This window comes from Monopterus albus, unplaced genomic scaffold (genome assembly GCF_001952655.1).
Source record: "Monopterus albus unplaced genomic scaffold, M_albus_1.0 scaffold85.1, whole genome shotgun sequence".
NCBI lineage: Eukaryota > Metazoa > Chordata > Actinopteri > Synbranchiformes > Synbranchidae > Monopterus > Monopterus albus.
Window position 1 is genome coordinate 354964 of NW_018127965.1, and position 25107 is coordinate 380070.

Here is a 25107-nt window from a genome sequence, read left to right on the forward strand (position 1 = left end):
AGGCTAGAACCATTATTTCCAGTAGCGACTTCATACGTTTTTAGAGACACTTTCCTTTTTTTCCTCTAATTATCCTACTGTGATATTATTCTTATTGTCAGCTCAAATCTTTGTTTAGTGTGTGCTTCCATTTTCTTGTTGCAAAACCGAGAGAGAGCTTTCTGTTATGGTGACCTGTGCTGTATTGTACTTAATATTGCCTCTCAGCAATTCAAACAGCACCATAATAACAGACATTACACTGTTTCTCTCCACTTCGCAATAAAGCCCTTGAACCACAGCTGCATAAAATGGTTGCTAACTGTACATAGATACAGGCTTGGGTAGTCGATTTCTGTTGGATACCCTATGGTATCCAAAGATGGTGCATTTTTACATTTTATAACGGCTTGAAGAAAGACTTTGTCAATCAGCACTTTCTCAAAGTGCTGCAGAAATAGGTTTGTATTATTATCATTTGTACCTGCAGCTATGTACTATATAACTTTTATGATAATGTATAGCGTGTACATGTTAACTACTTACATGTGTGCTCCAGGCTGCCATAGGGGAAGGGCAGCAGAGGGGCGTACAGGGGGCCCTGGGTGTACTTTAGGATGGGATTGTGCTGGTAGATGTGTTCCACTATCTCAGGGTTGAACTTATTTTCCTGAAGTACACAAGTGGAAAAAAAAAATAACACTGTGACGATAACATCAACAGACACAGCAAAGGACAAACTTTCAATGTACCAGTAGGCAACCTGAGGACAAGTCAGTGAGCGGGCTACTGACCGTGTGAGTTTGTCTGTCAGGGGTGATCGGGGTCAATTCGACAAGGGTCACAATTCAGCTCTGGCAACTTTCAAAGCAGCAGGAAGGTCAAGTGATGACCCAGCAAACCACACTAGCATGACTGATAGGTTATACTTTATACGAGGGTGTCAGTGAGTTTAGTGTGCGTGCGTTTGTGTCTTTCACTGCCTATGTGGACAGATGCCTTCCAGTGGTACAGATGGCTTCCATGCTGCTGCCCTTCAGCACCTGTTGCTCATTAGTAACGCTGCCACTGCTCTGACTCTCTCCTGCCCTCTATAACCTCCCAGCCACCCTTTCTCTCTGGCTACAAGACAAGCCTGCTTTCCCTCTCCTTAGTGGGGCAAAGTTGACACATTCTTCTGAAGTTTCTGGTGCACACTGGTGACAGGCATGTCTCTTTGAACTGTGAGACTGAGATGCTGCTCTGAGGACCAGGTGCAGTGGAACACAGCACCACAGCATCCCAGATGATATTCATACAATGTACACACATGGTTAGGCCCACAGGTGGTCTCTTACTATGTTTGGTGTTCGCTGACACATGCAATAACTCAAAATATTTGGAAATACACTTATTTGTCTTCCTTCTTGCCAAAAGCTATGTCTGCATGGTAGACAGAAGTTAATCGTAGAGCCAGCAGCTGCCTATTCTTGCTTACCACTAGCACAAATACTGGAAATAAGAAAACAGCTAGCCTCATTCTATCCAAAGGGCCACTAATTAAAACTGAATTGTAAAAATTACAATACAATCCTTCACACAGTCCATTTCTTCATCAGGACCAGTAGCATCCTGGAGTGTTTACATGGTTGCTGAGCAACTGTTCCTGGTCAAGAAACAGTCGGGCACATAACCTCCCATTAAAGAAAGGCAAAACACAGACGGACAGATGATAAAGCAGGTCATAAATAAGTCAACAGCTTGGATAAATTATGTAATCATATGGAGTTCAAATCAAATCTGTTTACCTGAAATGTCACTAATAGGCTTACGGTTTGATTTTACAGTTTTCCTTTATTTTCTCTTTGTAATTGACCAGGTTACCCTAGCTAGCAATGCAAGAAGTGACAACAGTCACTACTGACCCAAGTTTTAATGAACCAGAATCATCTTTTAATGTGTGGCAGATTTAACATGGAGGAGTTCACCCACTTAATCTGCTCTCCAGATCCCTCCATTTTTCTCTCTTTCACACATGACTTCTGGCTGTAGATCCAAGGCTAAAACTGCAGTCCCTTCTCTCCCGTGTGTTTGTGGCTGGAACAGCTTTAAAGATAACCGAGCAGTTCTGTTCTCACAAAGCTTCTTCTGTTTGTTCTCTCTGATTTTTGCAGAAGCAGCCCTAATCTCACGCTTGCGGGGGGAGGGGGGGATAGCTCACCTATTTGAGAAAGAGTGCCAGTGTAAAGGTGTGAGAGAGCTCAAGGCTGAGATAGGGTCATCAAAATATAAGACTGGCCCCTCCTCATGAACCAGACAGAGGCAGACGGACACAAGCAGATTAACCACTTTCTTTGAGATTACAGACTCTTGTTGGGAGACAGGAGGCCAAGCACACATTACTGCTTATCTGGCCCTGCTGCCCCACGCTGAGCCCTCCTCCATCTCCACTGCCAAAACTCGCCCCCCCCCCAGGGGCAGACTGATGCAAGACGAGTCTGCTCAATGAGATTCCAGCACGCTGTGTTCTCTAGCAACCCATGCTCTATAAATATGGCTGTCCTTTATAAACACACTCCCTCTATGTGAGAAAGGAATGGAAAAAGCATCCCTTCAAATTCCATGAATCCAGTTTTTCTGGGCACTGAATAACTGCAAATACCTTTATCTTGAAATGGCCATTCTGCCCCAGGTCTGCTATTATGTCCTGTCCCAGTGTGGTGGAATAAGATGAGGTCATTCAGTAAAGAAACGCAAGCAGAGGAAACTTTGGACTCCTGGCCCAATGTGGCCGTGTGGTTTCCATGGTGACGGAGCAGTGGGGGAATAATGGATAGCCCGTTGGCAGTTTGTGTTTGGTTGCTCTTATCACAGCTAGTTTGGCAGCAACTGTGTGTATACTGTATGTGTGGTGTGGCCTACCTCAATGTCTCGGATCAGGAGCTGTGTTGGTGTTTCCACTGGGGCTTTGGTATCAATGATTTTCTGGATGGCACACGCCCAGTGCACCGCCTCATTGAAGTGCTTGGTGTACAGCTTGTAGCAGTGCTTCCGCCCATATACTGTGATGCTCCAGTAGCCTGGAAAAAAAAAAAAAACCACATAAAATTATGTTACATTTCATATGACTGGTACCTTTAATTAAAACGCACCTAAGCTGACAGGATCATTTCAGTGAATGGAAGAGAGACAAGTGAAATGTTCACTACAAGGGACTCTCCACATAGCTGGCATGACTCCCTCTCTCAGTTTCACTGATGACCAAAGGTCAGCCCGAGAGGAACCTCGGACCACGCCAAAACCAAACAAGAACAGTCATACTACAGATGACTTCGGACACAATGTTTAAACCCCTCAGTGTGTCTCTCTTATACAACCTGCAATGAAAGTGAGAAAAGGCATGCTTCTCATGCAGAAGCAAGGAAGTATTAGTATTAGACATACCCCAGGCTGCTCGGCCTGATCTGCACCACCATAGCTCTTATCAGTCTTTCCTTCTATGTGACTTGGCACTGCTTCATTCTTTGTTTATATTCTTGATGAAGTACAAACCCCAAATGAAGAAGTTTTACAGCTGAGATCATGATGACATGGTGGTGTTGCCATTGCCTACTTTGAACCCATTTGGTGCCCTTACATTAACCCTACTGTAAAGGGTGAAAGATGCCACAAATGGAACTCTGAAAAGGGGACTGATATTTCATGGTAAAAACCAGAAACAACACACAGAGGAAGTGAATAGTTCATACAACCTAATTTTCAGTGGCTTAGGAGGAACATGAAGCTAGTGAGTAGTGAAACAGCCAAAGGAGCTGTCTGTCCAGAAAAGTCCCCTGGCATACTGAATGATTTCAAACTATGTCTGGGTTTGTACCATGGTTTGGAGATTTTAAGTGGTTTTGGTTAAGTCGGCAGGACATAATCCCCTCCACTGATGGACAGGCAGATGTAGAGGCTGCCATGTTTGAGTAATACAGGGACTAAAAAAAGGACAAGTCATCCTGTGTCTCTTCCCACACAGTGAAGACTTTAATCTTTATTCATGTCCTTTGTTTCTTTCATCCCAGAAATGGAGGGGAGATGCCCCTGCTGATTACTAAAATGTGAGTAATCAGCAGGGGCAAGTTCTAGGCCAACTGTGCGACATGTTTTGGACCCAACACAGCTGGAGCTTCCAAAACTCGCTCTGAATTACAGCACCCATGGAAAAGGAAAGGGGACCACAAGATGTCACATGCATATATAAAAAAAACCCAGAACAAATTCCTAGGGATTTTTTAAAATGTGTGGTCACTACATTTGGAATTAACACAGGCCTTACTGGACTCTAGAGTAATTACAGGGAAGTATTCATCAGCGTGAACCAGTCTGTCTGTGTATTCTTATGCCAAATGCATGGCTCACCTGTTTCCTTGTAGGTCTGTTTGTCTGGCCAGATGACAGAGCAGAGGTTTGTGAGGACCAGTGTTCCCAGTCTGCGGGCTCCTTTCTCCGGTCCGCTATAGTAGTCGAGGGAGTCCTGGCTCAGCACAAACCAGTACCGACGCTGCTTAATCCAGTTTCCTCGCACCTCCCGCAACAGCCATCCTTTACAGAAGATACACACATGTTTCATGACAAAGTCAAAATGAAAAAACACAGTGGCTCTTGTAAATGTCAGCAGAGCTGCAATGGTTATTCAATTAACTGATTAGAGTACTGACAGAAAATTAATTAGCAACTATTTTCAATTATTCTTTTAAGTAATTTTTAAATAAAATTTTAAAAAGCCAAACATTTGATGGCTCCCAATTCTCTTTTTTGAGAGCCTGCTGATTTTTCTTGACGTGCTTCTGGTGTTGGACTGTGACATTTATAGATATCACCTTAAGCTCCACACAATGGACACTGTCATGGACATTTCTCTGTTTTTTTTTTTGTTTTTTTTTTGCGGTGCTATACATCAGCATTAGCTTCATACATCAGTGGGGCAAGTTATTCTTTCACAGTTTTTTGATACTAGTGGCCAGAAGTGTAGTGCTACTTGATGAAGTACCAGAGCACACCTATGATGCGTGCATGTGCACAGTTAAGTTGTGGCTTGTTTTGACAGCCACGTAAACACTGTTCCTATAGTGGCAACTGTAAATGCCCACACAATCAAATGTTAGACTGATTTTATTCTCCACTGTGGCAGAATAACACTGAATTAGCAGCCATTTGTCACAGGGTGAATGTTATAGCCATAGATAATTTTATGACTAGGGTGTAAATCTCCACAGGGGACCAGTGGACACAGTCCACCCAAAATATGAAAAGCAGAAATTGGACCACCAAGGAGACCTATGGCTGATCACTCACAGTTACACAGGTAAAACAGTTTGTTTAAATCTCAGCATGACTTAAGTTAAATGTGATGTCTGTTTCTGTGGTTGATCCCCTCGTGGAGACTGTGCACTAGTTTGTCAGTCTGGATGATCTGAGCTTCATTCTGTCACTTGTCTTTTGTAAACAGGGTCTGTATTCAACACTAAACTGTGTTGCTGTAAACCATCCAAGTTATCATACACGTGACTGGACAAAACACACAAACATTCGCGGGTGCCAGTTAGATGCAATGGAGCGTGCACTGTTTGAGTTGACATTGTGAATCAGTCACCACACTTTAAATTTTAACATCAACTTAGACCATTCCATTTTGCAGGACATGCGCTCACAAAAATGTAACGTTTTGGATTTCAACCAGATTATGTGCTATTTTTTTTTTCCTCTTATGGCATAGGCATTAAAGCCTGCATGCAGCCAACATAGTTACCACTTTAGAGGTTGACAGAGTGAGAAAAACAAGCAAATAGAAAAAGAGTTAACAGTATTTGAACAGTGAGACCCAGACAAAGAAAATAAACCTTCATGCTTCAAAGAGGCTATAACTTTAGCCAGCACATACAGTAGGCATGTCTACTGAATCTTGCCAGGCTTGGCTCCATTATACAAGACTGTTGTGTTCCCAAAGGGAGGGTTTGGAAAGACTGCAGTACTCCAGATCCACTATTCCCAAAACATCAGTGAACCTTCTCTAGGCCCTACGCCATGTGTATAATTTGTTCCTAATAAATATGTAATCACAGAGTAGATAAATAAAGTAGCTTGTCAGATCACTGTCCAAAAGCCACCCAGAGAGAAACAGACAGGAGGATTGAGGAGTCCTGGAAGGAGGTCAGAGTTCATCCAGAGGGGTGACAGAGAAGCTGGCAGGTACTAGGCTAGATGGAACCATCTGTGGAGGTGGGGCATTAATATGCAATGGCAGTTTTCCATATGTGGGGTGGCCTTATATGTGTGTTGGTGTGTGCATGCATACTTCAGAGTAATTTTCTAAAGAACAATTAGGCAACATGCCTTCAACTTCCTACAGTGTGAAAATGGCATTGACATCACACCAGAATCATAACTTCTCCTGTGGTTAGCAAGCTGCATGTACCTGTCAACCAGCACGTATTTTGCCTGCATCATTCTTCCTCCTGATCTCTGATCTGTTTTTGACCTTGCCTCAAAGTGATTTTCCCAGGCAGCACAAAGCTTCCATTGCCTCACTCCTACTCTAAAATAAAAATATAGCAAGAGGAGGGGGCGAAGGCCCAGCCACTCAAGCTATGTTTCCTGTTTGAGACTGGCTCTATATGACGTGAGTGAACCCACCGTAAACCCACCCAATATAGTCCAAAGTATAAACCCTTGAGGTATTTAATACCACATCAGAGGGGGGTAGCATCAAAATCCAATGTGAAACAAATAGATAAAAAACCCAAGGCAAGTCGGACTGAGCTTGCTGACAGACTAGATGTGGGATAGGGGAGGCAGACTAGCTGACTGCGTTATAGACATGGCGCAAAGGGCTCGTCTGCTACCTTGACACCTCTCTCACAGACACAGGATGACCCACAGATGGTGCTCTTTTTGGGAGCTTTACACACAGTGATAAGGAAAAGCAAAAAAAGGAGGGGGAGAGAAAGAGGAGAAGCAGCATAGTCCTGGGGTCCGCTGTATATCCCTCACATGGTCCTCCATCTGGATTCCATCTCTCCTTCCTGCTAATGTCTCCCCTGGGGGCCACGGCTCGCCCTTAATTTGTTTCATTTGTGAACCCTGACCCCACAACACCCTGCCCCCTCAAACTCTTTACTGCACACCTCCCTTCACTCTGAGTACTGAGTGTTTGTTGCATGGATGCAAAAATAACAATTCTGAAATATGAGCACTGAAATTAAAAGGCACCTCACTTCAAAGTCAACTGTAAAATTAGTGTCAAGTTCACATATGATCATTTGCTCTGCAAGCCTTTACGAGTGGCATTTCACAAAAAAGAAAACCAAACTCATTTTATAACATGCCTAAAAATGAAGCTTTTTTTTCCCCAATTTCATTTCCAATGCTAAATTCTGAGATCCCCTGTTGGACCAAATGTCAACATTTTAACACTCTTTAAATGAAAACTGCTGACCTAAGATTATTAGGTGTGCTGATGTCAACTTATTGATTATGAAATCATATTTTGGAATGTCAAAGGACTTACAAATTGAAAAGCACTTTAAAACTGAAGACATTCGCCTTTTGAATATTATTAATTACAGACGAGACCTGAACTTTTTATTTACAGTGCGTAAGCCATACAGAACTAAAACTTTTTTCCCTTTTTGGATCAAACTGATCCACACAGATTCAGCTGCAGCTTAGAGGCGCATGAGAAGCTGTGCATCATGTGAGGAGCAATTTATTTAACTGTAAATCAACAAAGGTATGTCAATAAACCAATGTCAACATCTCCTTCTGTCAACAGCCCATGGGCTTTACAATTCATCCTCAGTCTATATCTGTAATGTTGGTGGCCTATTTTTGATACTGAGGCAATATTCACCTCATGTAGCCTCTGATGTCCTGCTGGAGAAAAAAAGCATATCAAACACATGGGGAAAGGCCCTTATGGGGTACTCGTAGATGCCTTTACACGGCCCAGTATCGATCTGCTGTGCCCCAGTAAAGTCACACATTCGAGTTTTAACAAGCTCCTATATTTGGTAGTGGGTTAATTTAGATTGATAACAGGAAATTAATTGATTTGCTCTTCTACTTCAGAATTTCAAAGCAAAAATACAAGCCAAGGCGCAGTATACACCACCGTGCACATGTACGCACATCATATATGTCATACATGGTGCACGCAGCAATCCATTTATTGGCGCTTGAAACTAAAGAAAGGAATGGACTGCGGTATGCGATGGCAACTAATTTAAGTTTTTGAACAATGCCAATGATCTTACTGTGACTCAAACATTACTGACTCTTGTAGGTGGACATAAGAAAATTCTTTAAAGAAGGTCGAGACAGAGAAGAGCTTTGGAGAGATGAGGGTGATTGAGGTACAGTAAGACCTGGCTGTAGTTGGTAAACAAGGTTAATGTTAGTTTAGTTAGCTAGTACATAACCAGGCGCGGATGTTGAATGTGAAGTAAATTAGAGCTCTGTACATCAGTGTATATGATCAGCTGAACTATTCTCAAAAAGCAATTTATAGCGTTTATAGCATTTCAAGCACTAGCCTGCGTGAAATAAAATGAATGCCAAGTATGTTGCATAAAACATCACACATGGCAGTTTATGCTGACTTTGGACTATTCATTCTGCATTTAATGAACAGTCCAAGTGATGTTTGTTTTATGCAGATTTAAGAAAGAGGTGAACCTGATGCAGGAAGGGAAAGTGTGGAGGAAGCTGCCTGTGTTTGGACACAGGTGTATCACCTCCAGCCATCCACTGCACAATACAGTTGCTGTGGAAGTTTAAATTTGACAACTCAAACTGGGGCTGCTTGACAATCACAAGTTGCTATTGTGAAATGCAGAAGAACGCAAAGAAATGTGCATCACAGGGCCAGACTTTTACACCAGAAAACATGTTGAGAATGCTCTTAATATGTTGAAATACATTTTTTCATAAAGATCAATATCTCTACCATTTACCTTTACCAGTAGGTGTTTCAGTAGCAGCAATATTGCAGTGGAATAGTTGGCTAAGCAAGAAAAGTTCATATAGCACAATGTAGGCAAAAAGCACATTTCATTCATGCACCAGACATTCAAGAAAAAAATTTATTGTGTGATTTGAGTAACGAGGGGCCTGTGCCCCAGTAAGGCTTTATGTCTAGCAATACTCATGGAGCTACTCTTGAAAACATATCCTTGTGCAGCACGCAGAGAAAAATGAGAGCGATCATCTAACACCCTGAGGTGTCCTACTATTATGATGGCTGTTACTGCGTGGTCGGTTGAAAGGATAGGGGCATGGTGCACAAGCTGAAATTCAAAGTGACAGCGTAATCAGTGGCCCTAGGAACGTAGCTGTCCTGTGTTTTTGAGAGAAAGCAACTCCATACACTTCTCCTGCAACAGCACGGCAGGGCCAGAGAGGGGGCAGCAGTCAGGGAGGGGCGCTAGCCAAGGGCGCATGGTAACTGCTGTCAGAATTAGGCAATCTGACTTTACTGCTCCCTTTCAGTAGCAGGCCAAGAAGAAAAAAAGAAAAGAAAATGACAGAAATAATCCTATGATATCATCACTCAAAAGCATCAGGCACACAAGACAAGGATCCTGATGGCAGTAGCTATCCTTACATGAACACACAGAGTTGGGGTGGGGGTGGGGGGTTGGTCGGTTCACCTGTAGATTTATTTTTGATTGATCAATCCTTTAGTCTGTAAAACTATTAAAAATAAATTACTATTCCCAAGAGCTCAAGGTGATGTCTTGTGTTGCACATTTAGTCTGATCAACAGTCCAAAATGCAAAGGTATTGATCACAGCAGGTGGACACATTCAGTCTAAGGCAGAAAAGAGGAATGGTGGTGTAATGTGCTGTTTGTTTTGTGAATCAGACTCACCTTTGACCAGCAGCTCAGGCTCTTCCTCCAAGCCCATCTTATTCTTCTCAATGATCAGGCTCTTCATCTCTTCAGATGCTTCGGAGAGAGTGTGCCTGTATGGAGGAGCAGAAAGAGTCTGAAAATACTCCGCTTCCTTCTTAATTCAAGTCTTTCCCTGACTACTCCCTCCCCGGATAGCTAATTGGCCCAGAGACACACAATTGGCTATGAGCCACCCATGTGATTTTGTGCCGACTACAAGTCTCTGTGCTACTCTTAGGTGGGGAGTCACACAGGAGGGGGGGGACTGGAAGAAGTGCCATGAATATCTGTCCTCCAGCATTCTCCCACCTTCGCTCCCTGGCAGCATTGAAACACACCCTGATGCATACCACGCCACTGTGGACAGCTCGTCTCTCTTTTATCACGGCTGACGAGACGAGGGGGCGGCTGAAAATAAACGTGACAGAGCGACGCCGACCTGACTCCCAGCCAGTTCATGTCGGTTATAGGAAGGCAGAGGGTTCAAGAGGTCACAGCCTTGGATAGTTAAAAACAAACACCAAAAACACCTGTAAATCCGCTGAACCACCGTTCTTTCATTCCCCCTAATACCTGACGATCATGTTTGCAGCTGTCCTTCTATATACAGTGACTCTTCAGCATCTAGTCAGGCAATGTTAACAAATTGAGACTTTATCTCAGGCCAAGGCTCATTTCCAACCCATTACACTGTTTAGAGGTTTTATCTCTCCTCATTTCTTTAACTAATTACTTGTTTATTTTCTCTCTTTCCTGGGTCTAATTAGCATGTGAGGTGAAGTGACAAATCGCCCCTTCCTTCCTGTCTTCTTCCTCCTGGGATCATTGCTCAGGAAATGAATTGAGCCCTCCTTTCCTCCCAGGGATATTTGGCCTCTAGTTACCTACTCTGTAGCCTGCTGATGTATGTCATTATTGATCACTGTGGAAGGTTCCTCCTCATGGAAGGCAGAAATAATCAATGAGTCCAAATATAACCTTATCTACTTTGGCTCAGCTTACATGAGTGCAGAGGCCATTTCCTTCCTTTGTGTGTGCACTGACCTGATCCCTTTTTATAACATGGTCTGTTTAGTTGGTCTCAGAGAAATTCTCAAACTGTGCCTATTATGCATGCACTTTGTTCCCTTTAAAAAGTGTATCTGCAGTTGTAGATTTCAACTGACTGGTATCTCTAATTTAAGCTAATGTTGAGACACAGTGAAACTTTAGAGGGTGGGTCAGTTTTTTCTGTATATAAACACATCCAGGGCATCACCAGTGAGCAGACGTGAGATGGAGATGGTCAGGATCCTGTCACATTATACTCGGTCAGGCTGTATTCCTAAGCCTGTTTGCCTGACCCAGCAGCAGCCTTGGGGGACCTCTGATGGTCCCAGCATCCACAGACACCACTTAAAGGCATTAAAATAAACACAGATATGCGAGTATGTCTCTTATTGGGGTTGTTAATAACTCCTGCTTCATAACAGAGACATGCATGCAGGCAAGTAGAGTAAGGCTCCACAGCCCAAATGGGACAGGGATTAGATCTGGAGAAAACTACCCTGCCTGGAGAATATAGCCTGCTGTGCACAGCAGGGTGTTAAATGTTCAGTGCTTTGAATTATTGTGTGCTATTGTTTGTGACCGGCTTGCATAAACACTCCTTGTAAATAACTGCTGCAACCAACAGCACTTTTATTTTTGTAAAAGTGCCTAACTAGACAATCCCCATTTTGAATCTGAAAATCTTAATCTTTGGTTTCTCTTTTCCTCATATAGAGAGGGAGGAAGGACTTCAAGGGGACAGGAGCAGAGGTCCAAACCCATGTTTTGACCTTTAGCAGCACAAAGTAGCCTGACCTTCAGTTTAAATGCTGAGCATTTTGTCCACAAAGCCAGACTATTGTCCAGAATCTCTCTCCGAGACTGGCTGGAGACCACAGCAGGGTAAAGTCATCTCCACAAAAAGTTTGCTTTGCATCTCATTATTAAAACAAGCTGTTCTTGTTACTGTTAGGTATTTTTAGTCAGATAGATATTGGATAGATACTTTATGTATTAGAAATGTTTAGTGGAGATAGGATGTCTAGTTAGACTGTTAAATGCTTAGAATTTCCTATGTTTAATGTCATGGCATGTCACTAGAGGTCATGTGAGAATGTTTTTAGCTACACACCACTTAATCAACAGACACACACACATGTTGATTTGCTTCATGTTTTGACTACTGCTATGACCAGCTGCAAAGCTGGTAACAGAGACGTCTCGGTTGACGTTTCTGTGTAGTATGGGGCTAGCCCAACCGAAGGGATATAATGTATAGGCCTGGTGGGTTCAGGGTCTTTCATCTTACATCTGCCTGCGAGCAGTTTGGAGGTGCAAGATGCCTGAGCGTGTAATGTTAATTTTACCTGTGATCCTTTGAATAAATCAGCACTGTTTTGAAGTTACTTGGACTGTCTCGTCTCTCAGAGTTAGCAATGGTAAAAAGAACCAAAATAGTTCGACAACATTACAATGACATTAATTTGTTCTTTCACATTCAAACTTTTTTCTCATTATTACAATTTCTCAGCTTTATATCTTAAAGCCTAAGGCTCTGACTGGACCCTCTTACAACAAAAAATATATTATAATGCCATCTCAGCCGTCCATGCCACTGCATATCTGGTCAAAATCAGTTGGATTTGCTTCGTTTTCAGTCTTTAAAATATATCACCACTCACATACTGGGCTTAGAGGAATGAAGCAGAACATGATCCCACACATGAAAAAAGCCCGTCTTCTATTGTGTTCAAAGCCAACTAACTTTAAACATTGTCAATTAACATCTGCTTGACATGATTCAATCTATACTTTCTTCCCAGTCTCACCCCCATCTATGGTGCAACAAATGAAGGCAACTACAGTACATGTTGTACAGCTTGGGGCAAATATTTGAACACTGTTGATGTGGGGGCTTTGGATCTCCACAGCTGTCCAGCAGCCCTACAACCCCCCCCACCACCACCACCTCCCCCCCCTCCTAACCAAGGCTGTGATGCTGGGGCCTTTAGTGGGCAACTTCCTGTGGAGTGCAGGAAACTATTTGACATGGGGATTAGACAGCACAGAAAACAGAGCGAGTGCACATCTACAGACAGCACCTCTCAGCTTCTGCAGAGGAGGAGTATTATTTGATTGTCACACTACACATCGCTGATGCTTGAAATGTGTTGGAAAAAAAATAAATTTAAGGTATATTCTCTGCTCCGTGGTTTGGGTCTCCTTTGAGATCAGCACACTGACAGAAGTGCAGAAGTTTATCTGTAAGGAGCTAAACTGATATTTTTTTGTACTTTGGTTTGATAAGGGAATTGCTGACTGGAAACAGGCAAACAAACCTTCACATTATTTGTTTATAGAAGTTAAGAAAATATTAGCAGCCTTGATTGCACAGGTCAGCGAATTAAAAAATGTTGGCTGCCCCACAAAGTAGGAGAGGGGTAGTCAGAAAAGAAATATGATCTCAAAGAATATCAAAAGAGATTCTCCTACACAATCTTCAAAATGTTATTCTATAAACACATCAAAATCATATATTAACATCCTGTGCAGTTTTGGCATTCTAACTGTTCTGCAGCCTCTGTGCAAACAATGTGTGGCACATGGCTGAGCAGACAGTGATACAGTAAGCTGTTCAGCACCATCCATTACTGTCACCACAGCCAATATGCATACATCCTATTTTCTCAGCTTTACCCATGAAATTTTACATCCCTTTTCTACTTAAACACACAAACAATATACTGTATAGTAGGGCTGCAACTAAATATTATTTTCATTACTCATTAACCTGCCAATTATTTTCTTGATTGTTTTGTCAAAAAAAAAAAGTGCTATATGACTCGTTTCCCCAGAGCCCATGATGCTACTTTCTAGGGTTGTCTGGTCTATTCACTATTAACTGCCCAAATCAAACCCTAATTAATTCGTATTGTCAAGAACAACATGTGTTGATAGGCTGGCAATTTAAAAATAGACACATCACTAATGTGCCATCTTGTCTTTATGTTTTGGTTTACCATAATGACTGGTTTACAGTAATTAAATCCAGCAATGGTAACATAATACAGTCTGATATGTTATATCATTGCATCATAAAATCTCCTGAACACATCTTCAGTTCTATCTGGCTAACCTCTGCTCAGGTTCAGCTGCAATGGCAATTAAACAAGGTTACAAAATTCAGTGTACTTAAGTGTGGGATGTGCCACCCTAACAGGTACAACAAAACTAACAGGAGTCGCAGGGAGATGCCAATCAAGTACCGTGTGTACTCACCCACACACGTGTGATTTCAACCACCTCACTACTCGTCAGTCTCGTTTGTAACAATAGCTCCGACCCTGCGCTGTCTTCCGCAGTATGTGATGAGTTATTATTCAAAGTACAGTTTACAATGAGCATTTCCAACAGCTCAGGAATCAGTGGCCCTCCCTGCATAGGCAGTGACTGTATTAGATCATTTAAAATGAAATTATGCATTTACATCAGTGAGTTGGTGATATCAAGAATTTCTGATAGTGACAACAGCTCCTGCGTGCAGAAAGAATGTCAACAAACCTGTGGCAAAATGGCTACAAAGCTTCTAGTCCTGTCAGTTAAATAAGATCTTAGTACCTATTTAGCTAATAAAATGAGATATAAACAGTGTTTTTGCATTAGCTTTTACAGCTTGATTCAAATATACAACATCACAAATGCAGCTAATTTAGGTTAATAAGTGGGAATTACATCCTGGCTCATAGTGCACAAATGACAGTCAAGTGACAGACTTTATTAGACATCTGAGCAAGTGTCAAGGATAAATTACACTATTTGGAGCAACCTTCAGTTTCTCTTTGTGGAAACCCATCTCTCTCTCTCTGTCTCTCTCCAGACCCTAACCCCTCCCCCACAGTGCATCGGCTGGCTGAAGCTGGGCTGGTGGGAAAATGAGAATGTGGTGATTAAGACTGAGCCTATATGACCTCCCAGCTAAAAATACACTGTTTACTCAAGACAAATGCCAAGAAACTCTGGACTAGGCAGAGGGGAAAAAAAGTCATGTTTTGAGAAAGAAGGAGGAAGGCTGTTTGTATGCATGTGTGTGTGTGTGTGTGTGTGTGTGTGTGTGTGTGTGTGTGTGTGTGTGTGTGTGTGTGTGTGTGAGAGAGAGAGAGAGACGGGAAGCCTGAGTTTGTCACTGAAAAAGATTGTGCTGACCAGCGAAATATTTTATGATAAACACATTTTAAAAGTCTGAATGAAGTTGCTCAGATAGTGAAAATTTTTGACGTGAATCAAAACTTTCTGTATTTGCTGATGCTATAACCAGAGTCTGTCTGTGGTGGTTGGACGGTTGACAGACAGGCTGACAGATGTTCAGGCAGGCAATTACCAGGGGCCCATATCTAAGCTTTTTATGCAAAAAGCCAAATTTCATGCATACAAATTCTCACACACGAAGCATATGTTCAAACACTGGTCTCTTTCAGCCATTACTGCCCAGCAGCCCACACAAAAAAGTCAAGTTTTTGACTCTCAGTCTAAGTGGGGGTGGGGGACTAATGAGAAAGCAGGCAATACAAACGGGGAAGAAAGAGAGATGGTGAAGTCTTCGAGTGTCCACATTACTCTAATACAACTTGTACTCTGCCCTGCCCCAGCTATGAGAAGGAACTTGAGAGTGAGGAAAGTGGGAATGAAAAAATAGTGATGATGTAAGACAGATTTAAGTGAGAGTACAGAAGGACAGAAAAAGCTGCTTGGTACTTTGAGCCGTCAGAGAGACAGACGGGGAGACCTTTCACAGTCTGCGTGCATAGATGCATCATCAACCACACGAGAGGTTCGTGCAATCGCACAAATCCAAAACAGGACTCCTGACTCCAGATCAAACTAATATTATGTGGATGCAAAACTATGTCAGGATTACAGCTGAAACAATTAGCTTATTAGTAAATTGCCTGAAATATATTCTCATGAAAATTTGGTTAATCAGTTAAAATAATTGGCAGATAAATAATAGACTAATAAATTGATAATGAAAATAATGGTTGCAGTGTTCAGGACCATTCATGGTTGCCATTTGTCCTCAGACACCTGTATTCACAGTACAGTCTGGAGTATGCATGTGGACACACTCCACACATGCACTAGAAAACACAGTGGTGATCTCCTGATAGCAAGAAGAGCAAAGACGTATTGTACAAGCAGTGCACAAAACAAGTGTCCAGTTTAACTGTGTGGCACATTGGCAGCCATCACACTTGCAGTGCGGACGGTCTGCGTGGATTCAAACTTTGGGCCACATGCGGCCCTGTAAGGTCTGATGACAAAATTTACATCACGCGGACCCTTGTACACACACACACACACACACACACACACACAGATAGCATGAATTGGCGGATTGAATATCAAATCCACAGCAGAGTGGTTCACCATATACTGTACCAGTCTCTTGAAAGCAATTCATTTTAAATATACATATTTAAAATCCATTTGCAATAACAGCCAAAACTGTCCACATAGCAGAACATGCACATTAGCATTTTCTGTGCCATATTTTGAGTAATAGCAAGACATTCTGATTGTGTAACCCAATTCTTACACATTACTATGAGAAAATGTACTGATAAATTGGCTGCATGTGGCCTGAAGTTACTGTTAGAAGACTCAAAAAGCATAACACACTGAAACTCTATTACTTTCAAATATGTCATAACTGTAAATGTATATTTAAATGCAATCTAACATGCATTAAACAAAAGTACGTTGGTGATACTGACAGCACAACTTCACCCAGGAATTCTGAAGGACCCCTGAAAAGGTTTGCACTCAGATGTGTCTGTACCTCCTACTGTGTTTTAACAGAGGCGTTCCATCTCCCTCCCTAACCACATCAGACCTGCAGTATGATGAAGTATATGAGCATTGCCATGTTAATCTCAGTCTAGTACAACAAACATAAATCCCAACAATTCATCACCATCACATCTGGGCTATTATTTAAAATAATAGTATAAATGGACAGTTTGATTCAGTAGTTCAATGAAAGTACAAAGTAAACCAGAGCTGCCCTGCCTGTTACATTAGACTAAAGATAAATGGATATGGCATGATTTGCTGCATAATTACGTCATAGCTTATCAGAGCCTGGCTTGGCATTCCCTCCATATGACTGAACTTCTGGGTGTGTTCAGTCATTAGCTAGGCACTACACTCTAATCTCCTCACTGAGTGTGAGGATTACAGCCAAACATTTAACGCACTCCCTTCATAATCAGTAGTTAATTATGCCAGGCGGCCTCAGGCCACCTCCATTATACTGTAAAAGTGACACGTGAACACACGCCTCCAAGCCGCACCTCTGAAGGGAGTGCTGCTGAGGTATGACTGAATCACCCAGTCCAGTTAGCCTACCTTCCTGCTTACTTCTTCCCTGTCTTCTTTCCCTCAAGTCTCAATAAACAGCACGTCCTCTATGTCTGCAACAAAATGTTTCAGCCTACTTCTTGAGGCACCTCTTTTCTCCCTCAGAATTGGTGCAGACCCTTGGCTTTTCATTTAATGTGTATGGCAGTCCTACAAGTTGAACTTGTGACTCACAGGCAGTGAGTCAGCAGATGTACAGTAGAGATTGTGAATGAGGGATGGGAGTGGGGGTGGGTAATAAGGGCAAGTTGCCAGAGATAGAATGGAGCAGAGCCTGGCTACATTATCTGAGATCACAGCCTTGCACTAATAGTCTGGATCAAGTCCATCATGAATCACTTCTTTTCATTGTCATTAGTGTTCACTTGTTAATGACGTTTCAGTATCATTACTAGTGAAACTCACGGCGATTCCTTGCAACTGGCAGTTCAAGTGTACTGCCTTTGAGAACTAACAAAGTGGCAGGTTCTATTCATCTGGGAGCTGGACAGAGTTAACTGGATATTACAACTATATTACAGCAGCATTTTCTACAAGCAATCAAAGTACCACTGCAACTTAGAAATGTCAGATCGGCTGACATTATTCATGGGAGTGTGTACCATTTACCGTATACATGTGAGAATTTATGTGAACATGTGCCATGGTTAGGCACATGAGGAGTGCCCCATGACAGAGCATACACTGCAGAGGAAGTGAAAAATCAAGTGGCTGATCTGTACTTACACGTGCCTGCAAAAATCCCCACTTACTCAGGGGAAGTGTGAGGAAAAAAAAAAGGAACTGTTACTTCCTAATTTTTTTGGTTTGTGTGTTTTGAGGGGTGTAATAAATTGCCTCTCTCTCTCTCGCCTTACCTGTTTGTTCCATTAGCTGTGCGTGTTGGTTGAGAAACCATCACCTCAGCTGGACTCTGTCAAAAGCAGAAAGAGAACAGGGTAAATAGACGATAATGCAGCACAAATGGTACTCTGTCCTAGTCCACAGGTTGGAGAGATCCATCAGTGGTTTGCCTTCAGTGGCCATGTTACAGTAGAGCATGAAGCCATTTCTGCTCTGCTCCTGTAATACCTGGCTATCACTTAAAAGGGGTGAGCTGGTGGGGAGAAATAAGGCATGCAAAATAGACTTGTTTAATACAGTAGTGGGTAAGAGGGGACTCTTTTGAGCTGTACATGTGTGCACCCCAGCCAACAAACCCTAAAATGCTTGTATTCAGACCAGTCATTATTGCAGGCATGTCAACCTAAAATACATTTTGAGTGTATAAAAACAGTCGAATAGGTGTACTGATGACTATCTGATGAACACAGCCACAAAGTCAGAGAAGTCATCTCACATTTCCTCTTTCTTGAACGGGATTGGTTTTTGTATGAGCATCATGGTTAGCGCTTCGACTGACTACAAATAGGGCTGCCAATGACAGATGCACGTGGGTGGAACAATGAACTTTTCATTCCAGGACACCTCTGTTAAGCAGAAGATGGGAGAGGATGTATATTTTCACAGTGCTTGGGCCCCTAGATTCCCAACATGACCCTGGAAAACCCTCTCAAACATCAGAGCTTGCCTGTGTGCAATTTGAAGCGATTCCTTGGTGTGCAGGGCAGCAGTGTGTGTCCCCGCAGCCTGACTTGTTGTCTCTGTAAGCCACAGCCTTGAGCCAGCTCAGCTTGGGCGTGTGGGCCTACCTGAAACACTATCCAGGTCAGCTCTGGGCCCCTCACAGTTCACACCACAATTTACTACTGGGCAAACTAGCCTAAGTATAGTCCTTGCCCTGCAAAAACAGTCTACTGCATCTTTTTTGGGTAGCTCAAAAAAAAAAAAAAAAACATGACCTACACAAATTTATAGGCTAGTATGGAATCTGGTTATATTTATAAAGGCAGATGGATTCTGAGGCAAATGAGGGGTTGGATAATGACATTTGATTAATATTTAACTAAGGGAGAGGTACAATTAAGGTCAAACCAGATAAGCAAGAGTATGTGAGCAACATTAGAAACTGACTTGTTAATGGAAGAGAATGTATATGGTAACTCCCTACTCTTGTCTATTGACAGCCATGACTGGATCAATTCTAATCACATCACAAACTCCAAAGCTGTGAATCTACAATATAAACTAATCATAAGAGCAATGCACTAATGGGTCAGGTAGATCAAGTTGAAATATTCTGAGTAAGTTTCCACAAAACGTGCCAATCTACAGAAAAATAACTTTCCAATAAAGTTAACGGGCTGTGGTGGGACAAGGAAGGAGGCTAGCGTGCAATGCAGAGCCCTGGCAAAAGCTCTGTCTTTGGACAGGCAGAGGATGAATCACTCCAGACTAGAGCAGAGAATGGAGGGAAAGATGCCGTGATGTGTTCGTTCCGTGGCTGACTTCCACTCTTGCTTTCCTTCTCTCTCTCTCTCTCTCTCTCTCTCTCTCTCCCTCCCTCTCCCTTCAGCTCTCCTGGGAGGCTGAGTAACCAGGAGGAAATGCTTGGGCTCAGCCAGTGTCGGCCTGAAGACCAGATGTGTGGCCTGGAGGTGGTGAGGCAGAGATGCAACGGAAACCAAATATAAACCAGTGTATCATGACACCTTTGAAGACAGAGGGCAGCAGTGATGGTTAATGGGACCCGCTCGGCATAGCAGGACTGTGGCTGTTTTTTCCAAGTAACAGGATGCACTGCGGTGCTCCAATCCACACTTACAACTGTACAGGCCTAAAAGGGCCTCTGCTGTGGTCATTTGTTGGTAAACATGGCTTCACATTGTATAAAAGCTGAATGAAGTTTCAGTGGAAACATGGAAAGAAGAGAGAATGACGGATGTCCTGTCCTAAAATTAGTGCTTTGCTGTCCCAACACTGGAGGCATTCAGCTCAGTGTGACTGTTTGGGCAGCTGTTGGAGAGCAGTTTCTTTGAATAAGGACTGTAAACAGGCAGGGAAAGCACTCTGACATGGCCCTGTGCTCTTAAGAGCCAAACCTACCCAAATGCCAGCACTGACTCACGATTCTAACCTGAGTGAGAACAGTCCTGGCAAAGGACAGCGTGTCATCTATAGCTTTGGTGCTGTGGATACTACACATTGTGGTAACCTCTGGCGGCATGTTGGAAAACAACTCTGGAGAATGTGGTGAAGGTTTTGGATGTTCAACCAAGGGAGACACCACCAGATCTGTGGGTTACTGCGGTCATCCCCGTTAGAAGTTAGAAAAAGGCCTATTAAATGGAGTATCAGTATTACAAAGCCCTATATACACACACACACACACACACACACACACACACACACACACACACACACACAGGGAGATCTGACCTGTTGTCCGAAATATGTATCTAACCAAGCTCTCGACAACATGGAGCTCTCTGGGTAAATGATGGAAAGACGCCCCGAGGAATATTTCCCTGGAGGCCATTGTCTCGCTCTGTTGACACCACAGAAAACCAAACTGTAATAGTATTAGCCAGATCTGTAAACTCTGAAGATAGAAGATCTGGGGAGGGTCACAAACTGCACTCGCTAAAAGTGGGTCAGCTGATGATAGTAGAACTGCGGTCTAAATTATTGACACAGCATGAACTACTGATGCAAAGTTTCAATACCCAGCAGTGACAAACCAGTGACACAGATCTAGAGGAAACGGGGAATCAATAAATCAGTAACTACAGATCAGTGGATTGGTTACAACACCCAAAAGCTTGTTTAGTTTAAGAGCAGTTTACTGCCTTAAGGTTACTTGGTAAAACAGTTACAATTACACAAGTGAATAAAGAGTCTCTGCTAATTAAGAAGTAATCTGATGAACAAACCCAACCGCAGGGCAGATTAAGACAGAACGCTCAGCAAAGGGAAATGCATGTCTCAGATTAATACAGGCAGACTATTCATTTTAAGGCTCGGGACAAGTCAGTTCATATTTATGTATATTTAAAGCAAGAAAACAATAGATCAAGAATATATTGTTTCGCATTAGCATACATAAACTTGTACTAATAGAAAGTTGTTTTTTTTTTAAGAATAACTGTTGTGTGATAATTTGGGTTTTTTGTACTATTCTGTAATTTCCACTGACTAAAAATTAAGCAATATTCCAAATCAATCAGCCCCTCCTCTTCTCTGATTAGTATAATTTAGACCAACAGCACTGAGTTCATTATGCCTGGCTCGAAATCTAACGACCGATGACCGACAAAACCAAGTACATTTTAGTTTATTACAACTTCTTTCCTATTCTAAATACATACATACATATAGATCATACATCTGCTTGCATAAGTGGGAAAATGTATGACCATGTAAGGATTTTACTGTTTAATGTAATGTTATCTAGAAAAAAGCTGGTAGAAAAACATGTTATGAGGCTATTCTAATGAACATATGGAGAGTACTAAGCTATGAGTGGGCTACATTTGGAAGGCAACTGAAGGACCTAAGCGTCTTGCATGTTCATTTCTGAACAATGGTCATCATTAATGCAAACGATCCTTTAAAGACATTAAAGATACTGTAGGTAATCCTTTACATGGTTCAATAAACAAAATTTTACACCACAGCCATCCAGAGGAGCACAATTCTGTGCATGGACCATAGATGGCAGTTTAAGAGATCTGGACAAGCTACAGCAAGAGGAGAACTGTCTTGCTTTAAAAGGGCCATCAGGCTATGTTACTGTGATCTTGTATTGATTGTGGATATGGATCACAGTTGGGTTTCTCAGACCACCTATGGTCTGACAGATGGCACGTTATGACTAAAACAGGGATGTCTGCCAAGAAGAAAAAGAATGCAGCATCTCAGCATACCATTGAAGAACAGATGTTGCTCTTATCTGGTGGCCGCTGGTACCATTAGACTTCTGTTGAGGCAATAACTGTGTAAAACTTATCTGTTCTCAATGTTTTCATGCAAATCACTGTGGTGTTGCACTGGTTGGCTGCCTGCAAGCAGACAAAAGGGCCAAAAATAGAAAAGCAGGATAAGCAAGTAGTGATTCCAGGTGGTATTATTTTCACCTTGCAGACAGAATACCGAGGTCTACTGTATGATGCCAAACAACATGCACCGCAGATTATATTTACCCTGGAGTCAAAGACATTTCTCCTACAAAAGAGGAAGTGTGATTTGAGGGTGGATTTTTCTAAGAGACTGTACATAAAGAGCTGTACATTGGGTCACACAGAAAGAGCCTACCTCAGTCCAAGGCAACAATGCCCTCTCACAAGTGGGTGGACAATGCTGAACTCTCTGTGCCTGATCAGATGACTAGCATTACAGAAAAGACAAGGCTGCAGTATTATTTGCAACCGAGTGGATGGAAGCCAAACACACGGGATCAGTTCAGCACACTGGGTTTTACAGCTTGGATCTGAGGGTGGGGGGGTTGCTCAGTGTTGCCAAGTTAATGCATACCTAAAAGTCAAACAGCAGCAAATTCTGGGTCCTGCATCAGTGTTAGAGAGGTGCATTGAACAAACCGACGATTCCCACAGATAACAGATAAAGTATGGGCTATCTTATCAACATTTCTTATCATCCCTGAAGTTCCAATCTATATTTACTTTTGAAAAGCACTATCTAATCTTTATCTTAAAAACTGGAACCATTTCGCCACAAACGTGACATTGTGCTCCTAAAGATGGCACAGTTTTGTGAAATGCTCAAGGTAACGTTAACTATAATGCGGACAAAGTATATATTAAAAGTGTTCATGCACTGCAGCTACTCTCTATAGTTCAGGTGGAGAGTTTTTACCCGTCCATTGGGAGTCAAGTCCTCCTTGTTGCGCAATTCAAAAGACTCTTCCTCCTCTTTCTCCCCATAGTCCCGTCCGAGCAAACTGAAGCCCTGCCTGCAGCACAGAAACCAGCAAACTCCTTGCAAAGGCATTCAAATAAGTGAGTCGTCTTCTGCTACCTAGGTCGGTGAATTCAACATTCAGTCTCAGACACAAGTAACTCCAAAAGCTGCACCCTTTCCATAGATATCCATTGAGGAGGACGAAGGGCAGCATAAGCTTACTCTCTCATCACTGTCCAAGCAAATGTCTAGTAACCGTACGTGGCAACAGTCATACTCCAACAAAACCGCCACAGAACTGGTTCAACGGAATCCGTGCCCCCGTCCTTAGCTCGGGACACCTTGCTGAACAATTTCACACAAGTGCAACAAAAACTAGTTTAGTATCCAAAACTGGCACTGAAGCTGAAAAGGACATCGAGCCGAACTCTTTGAACAGCAGTAGCCGTACAGTATGGCCCATACTGTTGCTCCAAGTCTTTATAAGAGCATGTGGTAAGTAACCTTATGTCAAAGAGCAGTGATGTAAAAGCCCGACTGCCAATTTGAACAAAAGCGTGCTACAGCTGGGACAGGATACCGTAGGCGAGAACGGCACCGCCCACACACCTCATGTCTTAACTCTGATTGGCCGACTACAGACACTCCCCGAAATACCACGCCCACAACACACGCCCCTCCACACTGACAGAGCATCACATGCCCTGAGGAAAATGATAGTAATCAAGTCATCCATATCACCACGATGTCCCAGTGATACTCCTATAACCACTGTTTGTTATACTCATTAGGTTTTATTCACCCATGAATCTCCTGTGGTATTTGTCATACTGCGAGGAGGAAGTAAACTCTATTAAAATAACTGCTCTGGGTGTTGTGTTTTTATGTATCCTTTTACTAGATACTGGATTACTAGGAAACATTTTCCTGGTGTTGCTAGAAGACAAGCAAATTTGAACTATTTTATACATTGTTAGGCAGTTTTAGCCTATTTATATGTATAAGAATGCACTTTTATAAACATCATCATGTGTTAAGATGGTAACAGTTTAACTTACAAACTATCAAATGAACAATATTCTCTTTTGAAATGTAATGCAGTGGAAGTACAATGCAGCATAAAATGGAAATACTTAGGTAACTACAAAATACTTAAATATATTCCTACTTGAGTACAATAAATATTACTTTCCGCTACTTATAGGGGCACTTAAATATACTTAAATTATGCATGGTCCTTTATATTTCCTGTTGTTAAGCATGACTTACATTTACAGAGAGGAACTTTACAAATCTGAATAGTCTACATGCGTAATTAATTCAGACATTTATAACTCAAATTTTCAAAAATCAGTTTACTGAAGTAAAAGTAGCAATGATATTCACAAGTTAAAGTCCTACAGGACATTCAAAAGTGTACTCCAGTAAAGTATTTTTATATATCAAATATTATTAAGATATATTAGAAGTATCAAAGGTTATGCAGAAAATCCCCCGTCAGTGTTATATAACCCCCCTCTCATTTTACTCTTTCTTTCACTTTCATTGTAGACACACACACACACACACACACACTCCTCCCCAACTCTTCTTTCCCTTTCCACTTTGCTGAACAGTCTGAAAAGATACAGAAGTAAGAGGTAGGAGGACCGGCGCTAAATCCAGACATGTGATATATCCAGCCCCCTCGGCACTCATGCTTATTTCTGCCTTAATATCCTTTCATTCCCCCTTCTCTGCTGTGTGCAGGCTCCCCCCACACATCGCACTCACCTGGCTTTAACTCATTCCTCACTAAGAAGAGCGCTTAGCTGCTAGCCTACTTACTTAAAATTGATCGATACACTCCTTTGAGTCAGTCCTCCCACCAAATACGCACAAAGTATAAGCAGATTGTGCAGTGTTATACATAAGTACACTGCCAGTGCAGACACTTTTAACTCTTATCCTTGCAGTTGGCCTGATGG

General features: G+C 42.2%; 1 protein-coding gene across 2 annotated transcripts in view; it reads right to left on the reverse strand.

Moving 5' to 3' along the window:
- Nucleotides 1–23937, reverse strand: part of plekhh3 (pleckstrin homology, MyTH4 and FERM domain containing H3) — a 31564-nt gene extending 7627 nt beyond the window's left edge. Inside the window, exons 1-6 of one of the 2 annotated variants that reach the window (XM_020607436.1) lie at nucleotides 23096–23937; nucleotides 18199–18254; nucleotides 9872–9966; nucleotides 4363–4545; nucleotides 2881–3038; nucleotides 526–649 (exon numbers count right to left, since the gene is read on the reverse strand). In XM_020607436.1, coding sequence (XP_020463092.1) covers nucleotides 526–649; nucleotides 2881–3038; nucleotides 4363–4545; nucleotides 9872–9966; nucleotides 18199–18254; nucleotides 23096–23230 — 751 coding nt within the window. In that variant the 5' untranslated portion in view covers nucleotides 23231–23937. The remainder of the gene's footprint in view (nucleotides 1–525; nucleotides 650–2880; nucleotides 3039–4362; nucleotides 4546–9871; nucleotides 9967–18198; nucleotides 18255–23095) is intronic. The other variant, XM_020607437.1, reaches the window with a different exon arrangement.
- Between the last annotated feature and the right edge of the window lie 1170 nt (nucleotides 23938–25107).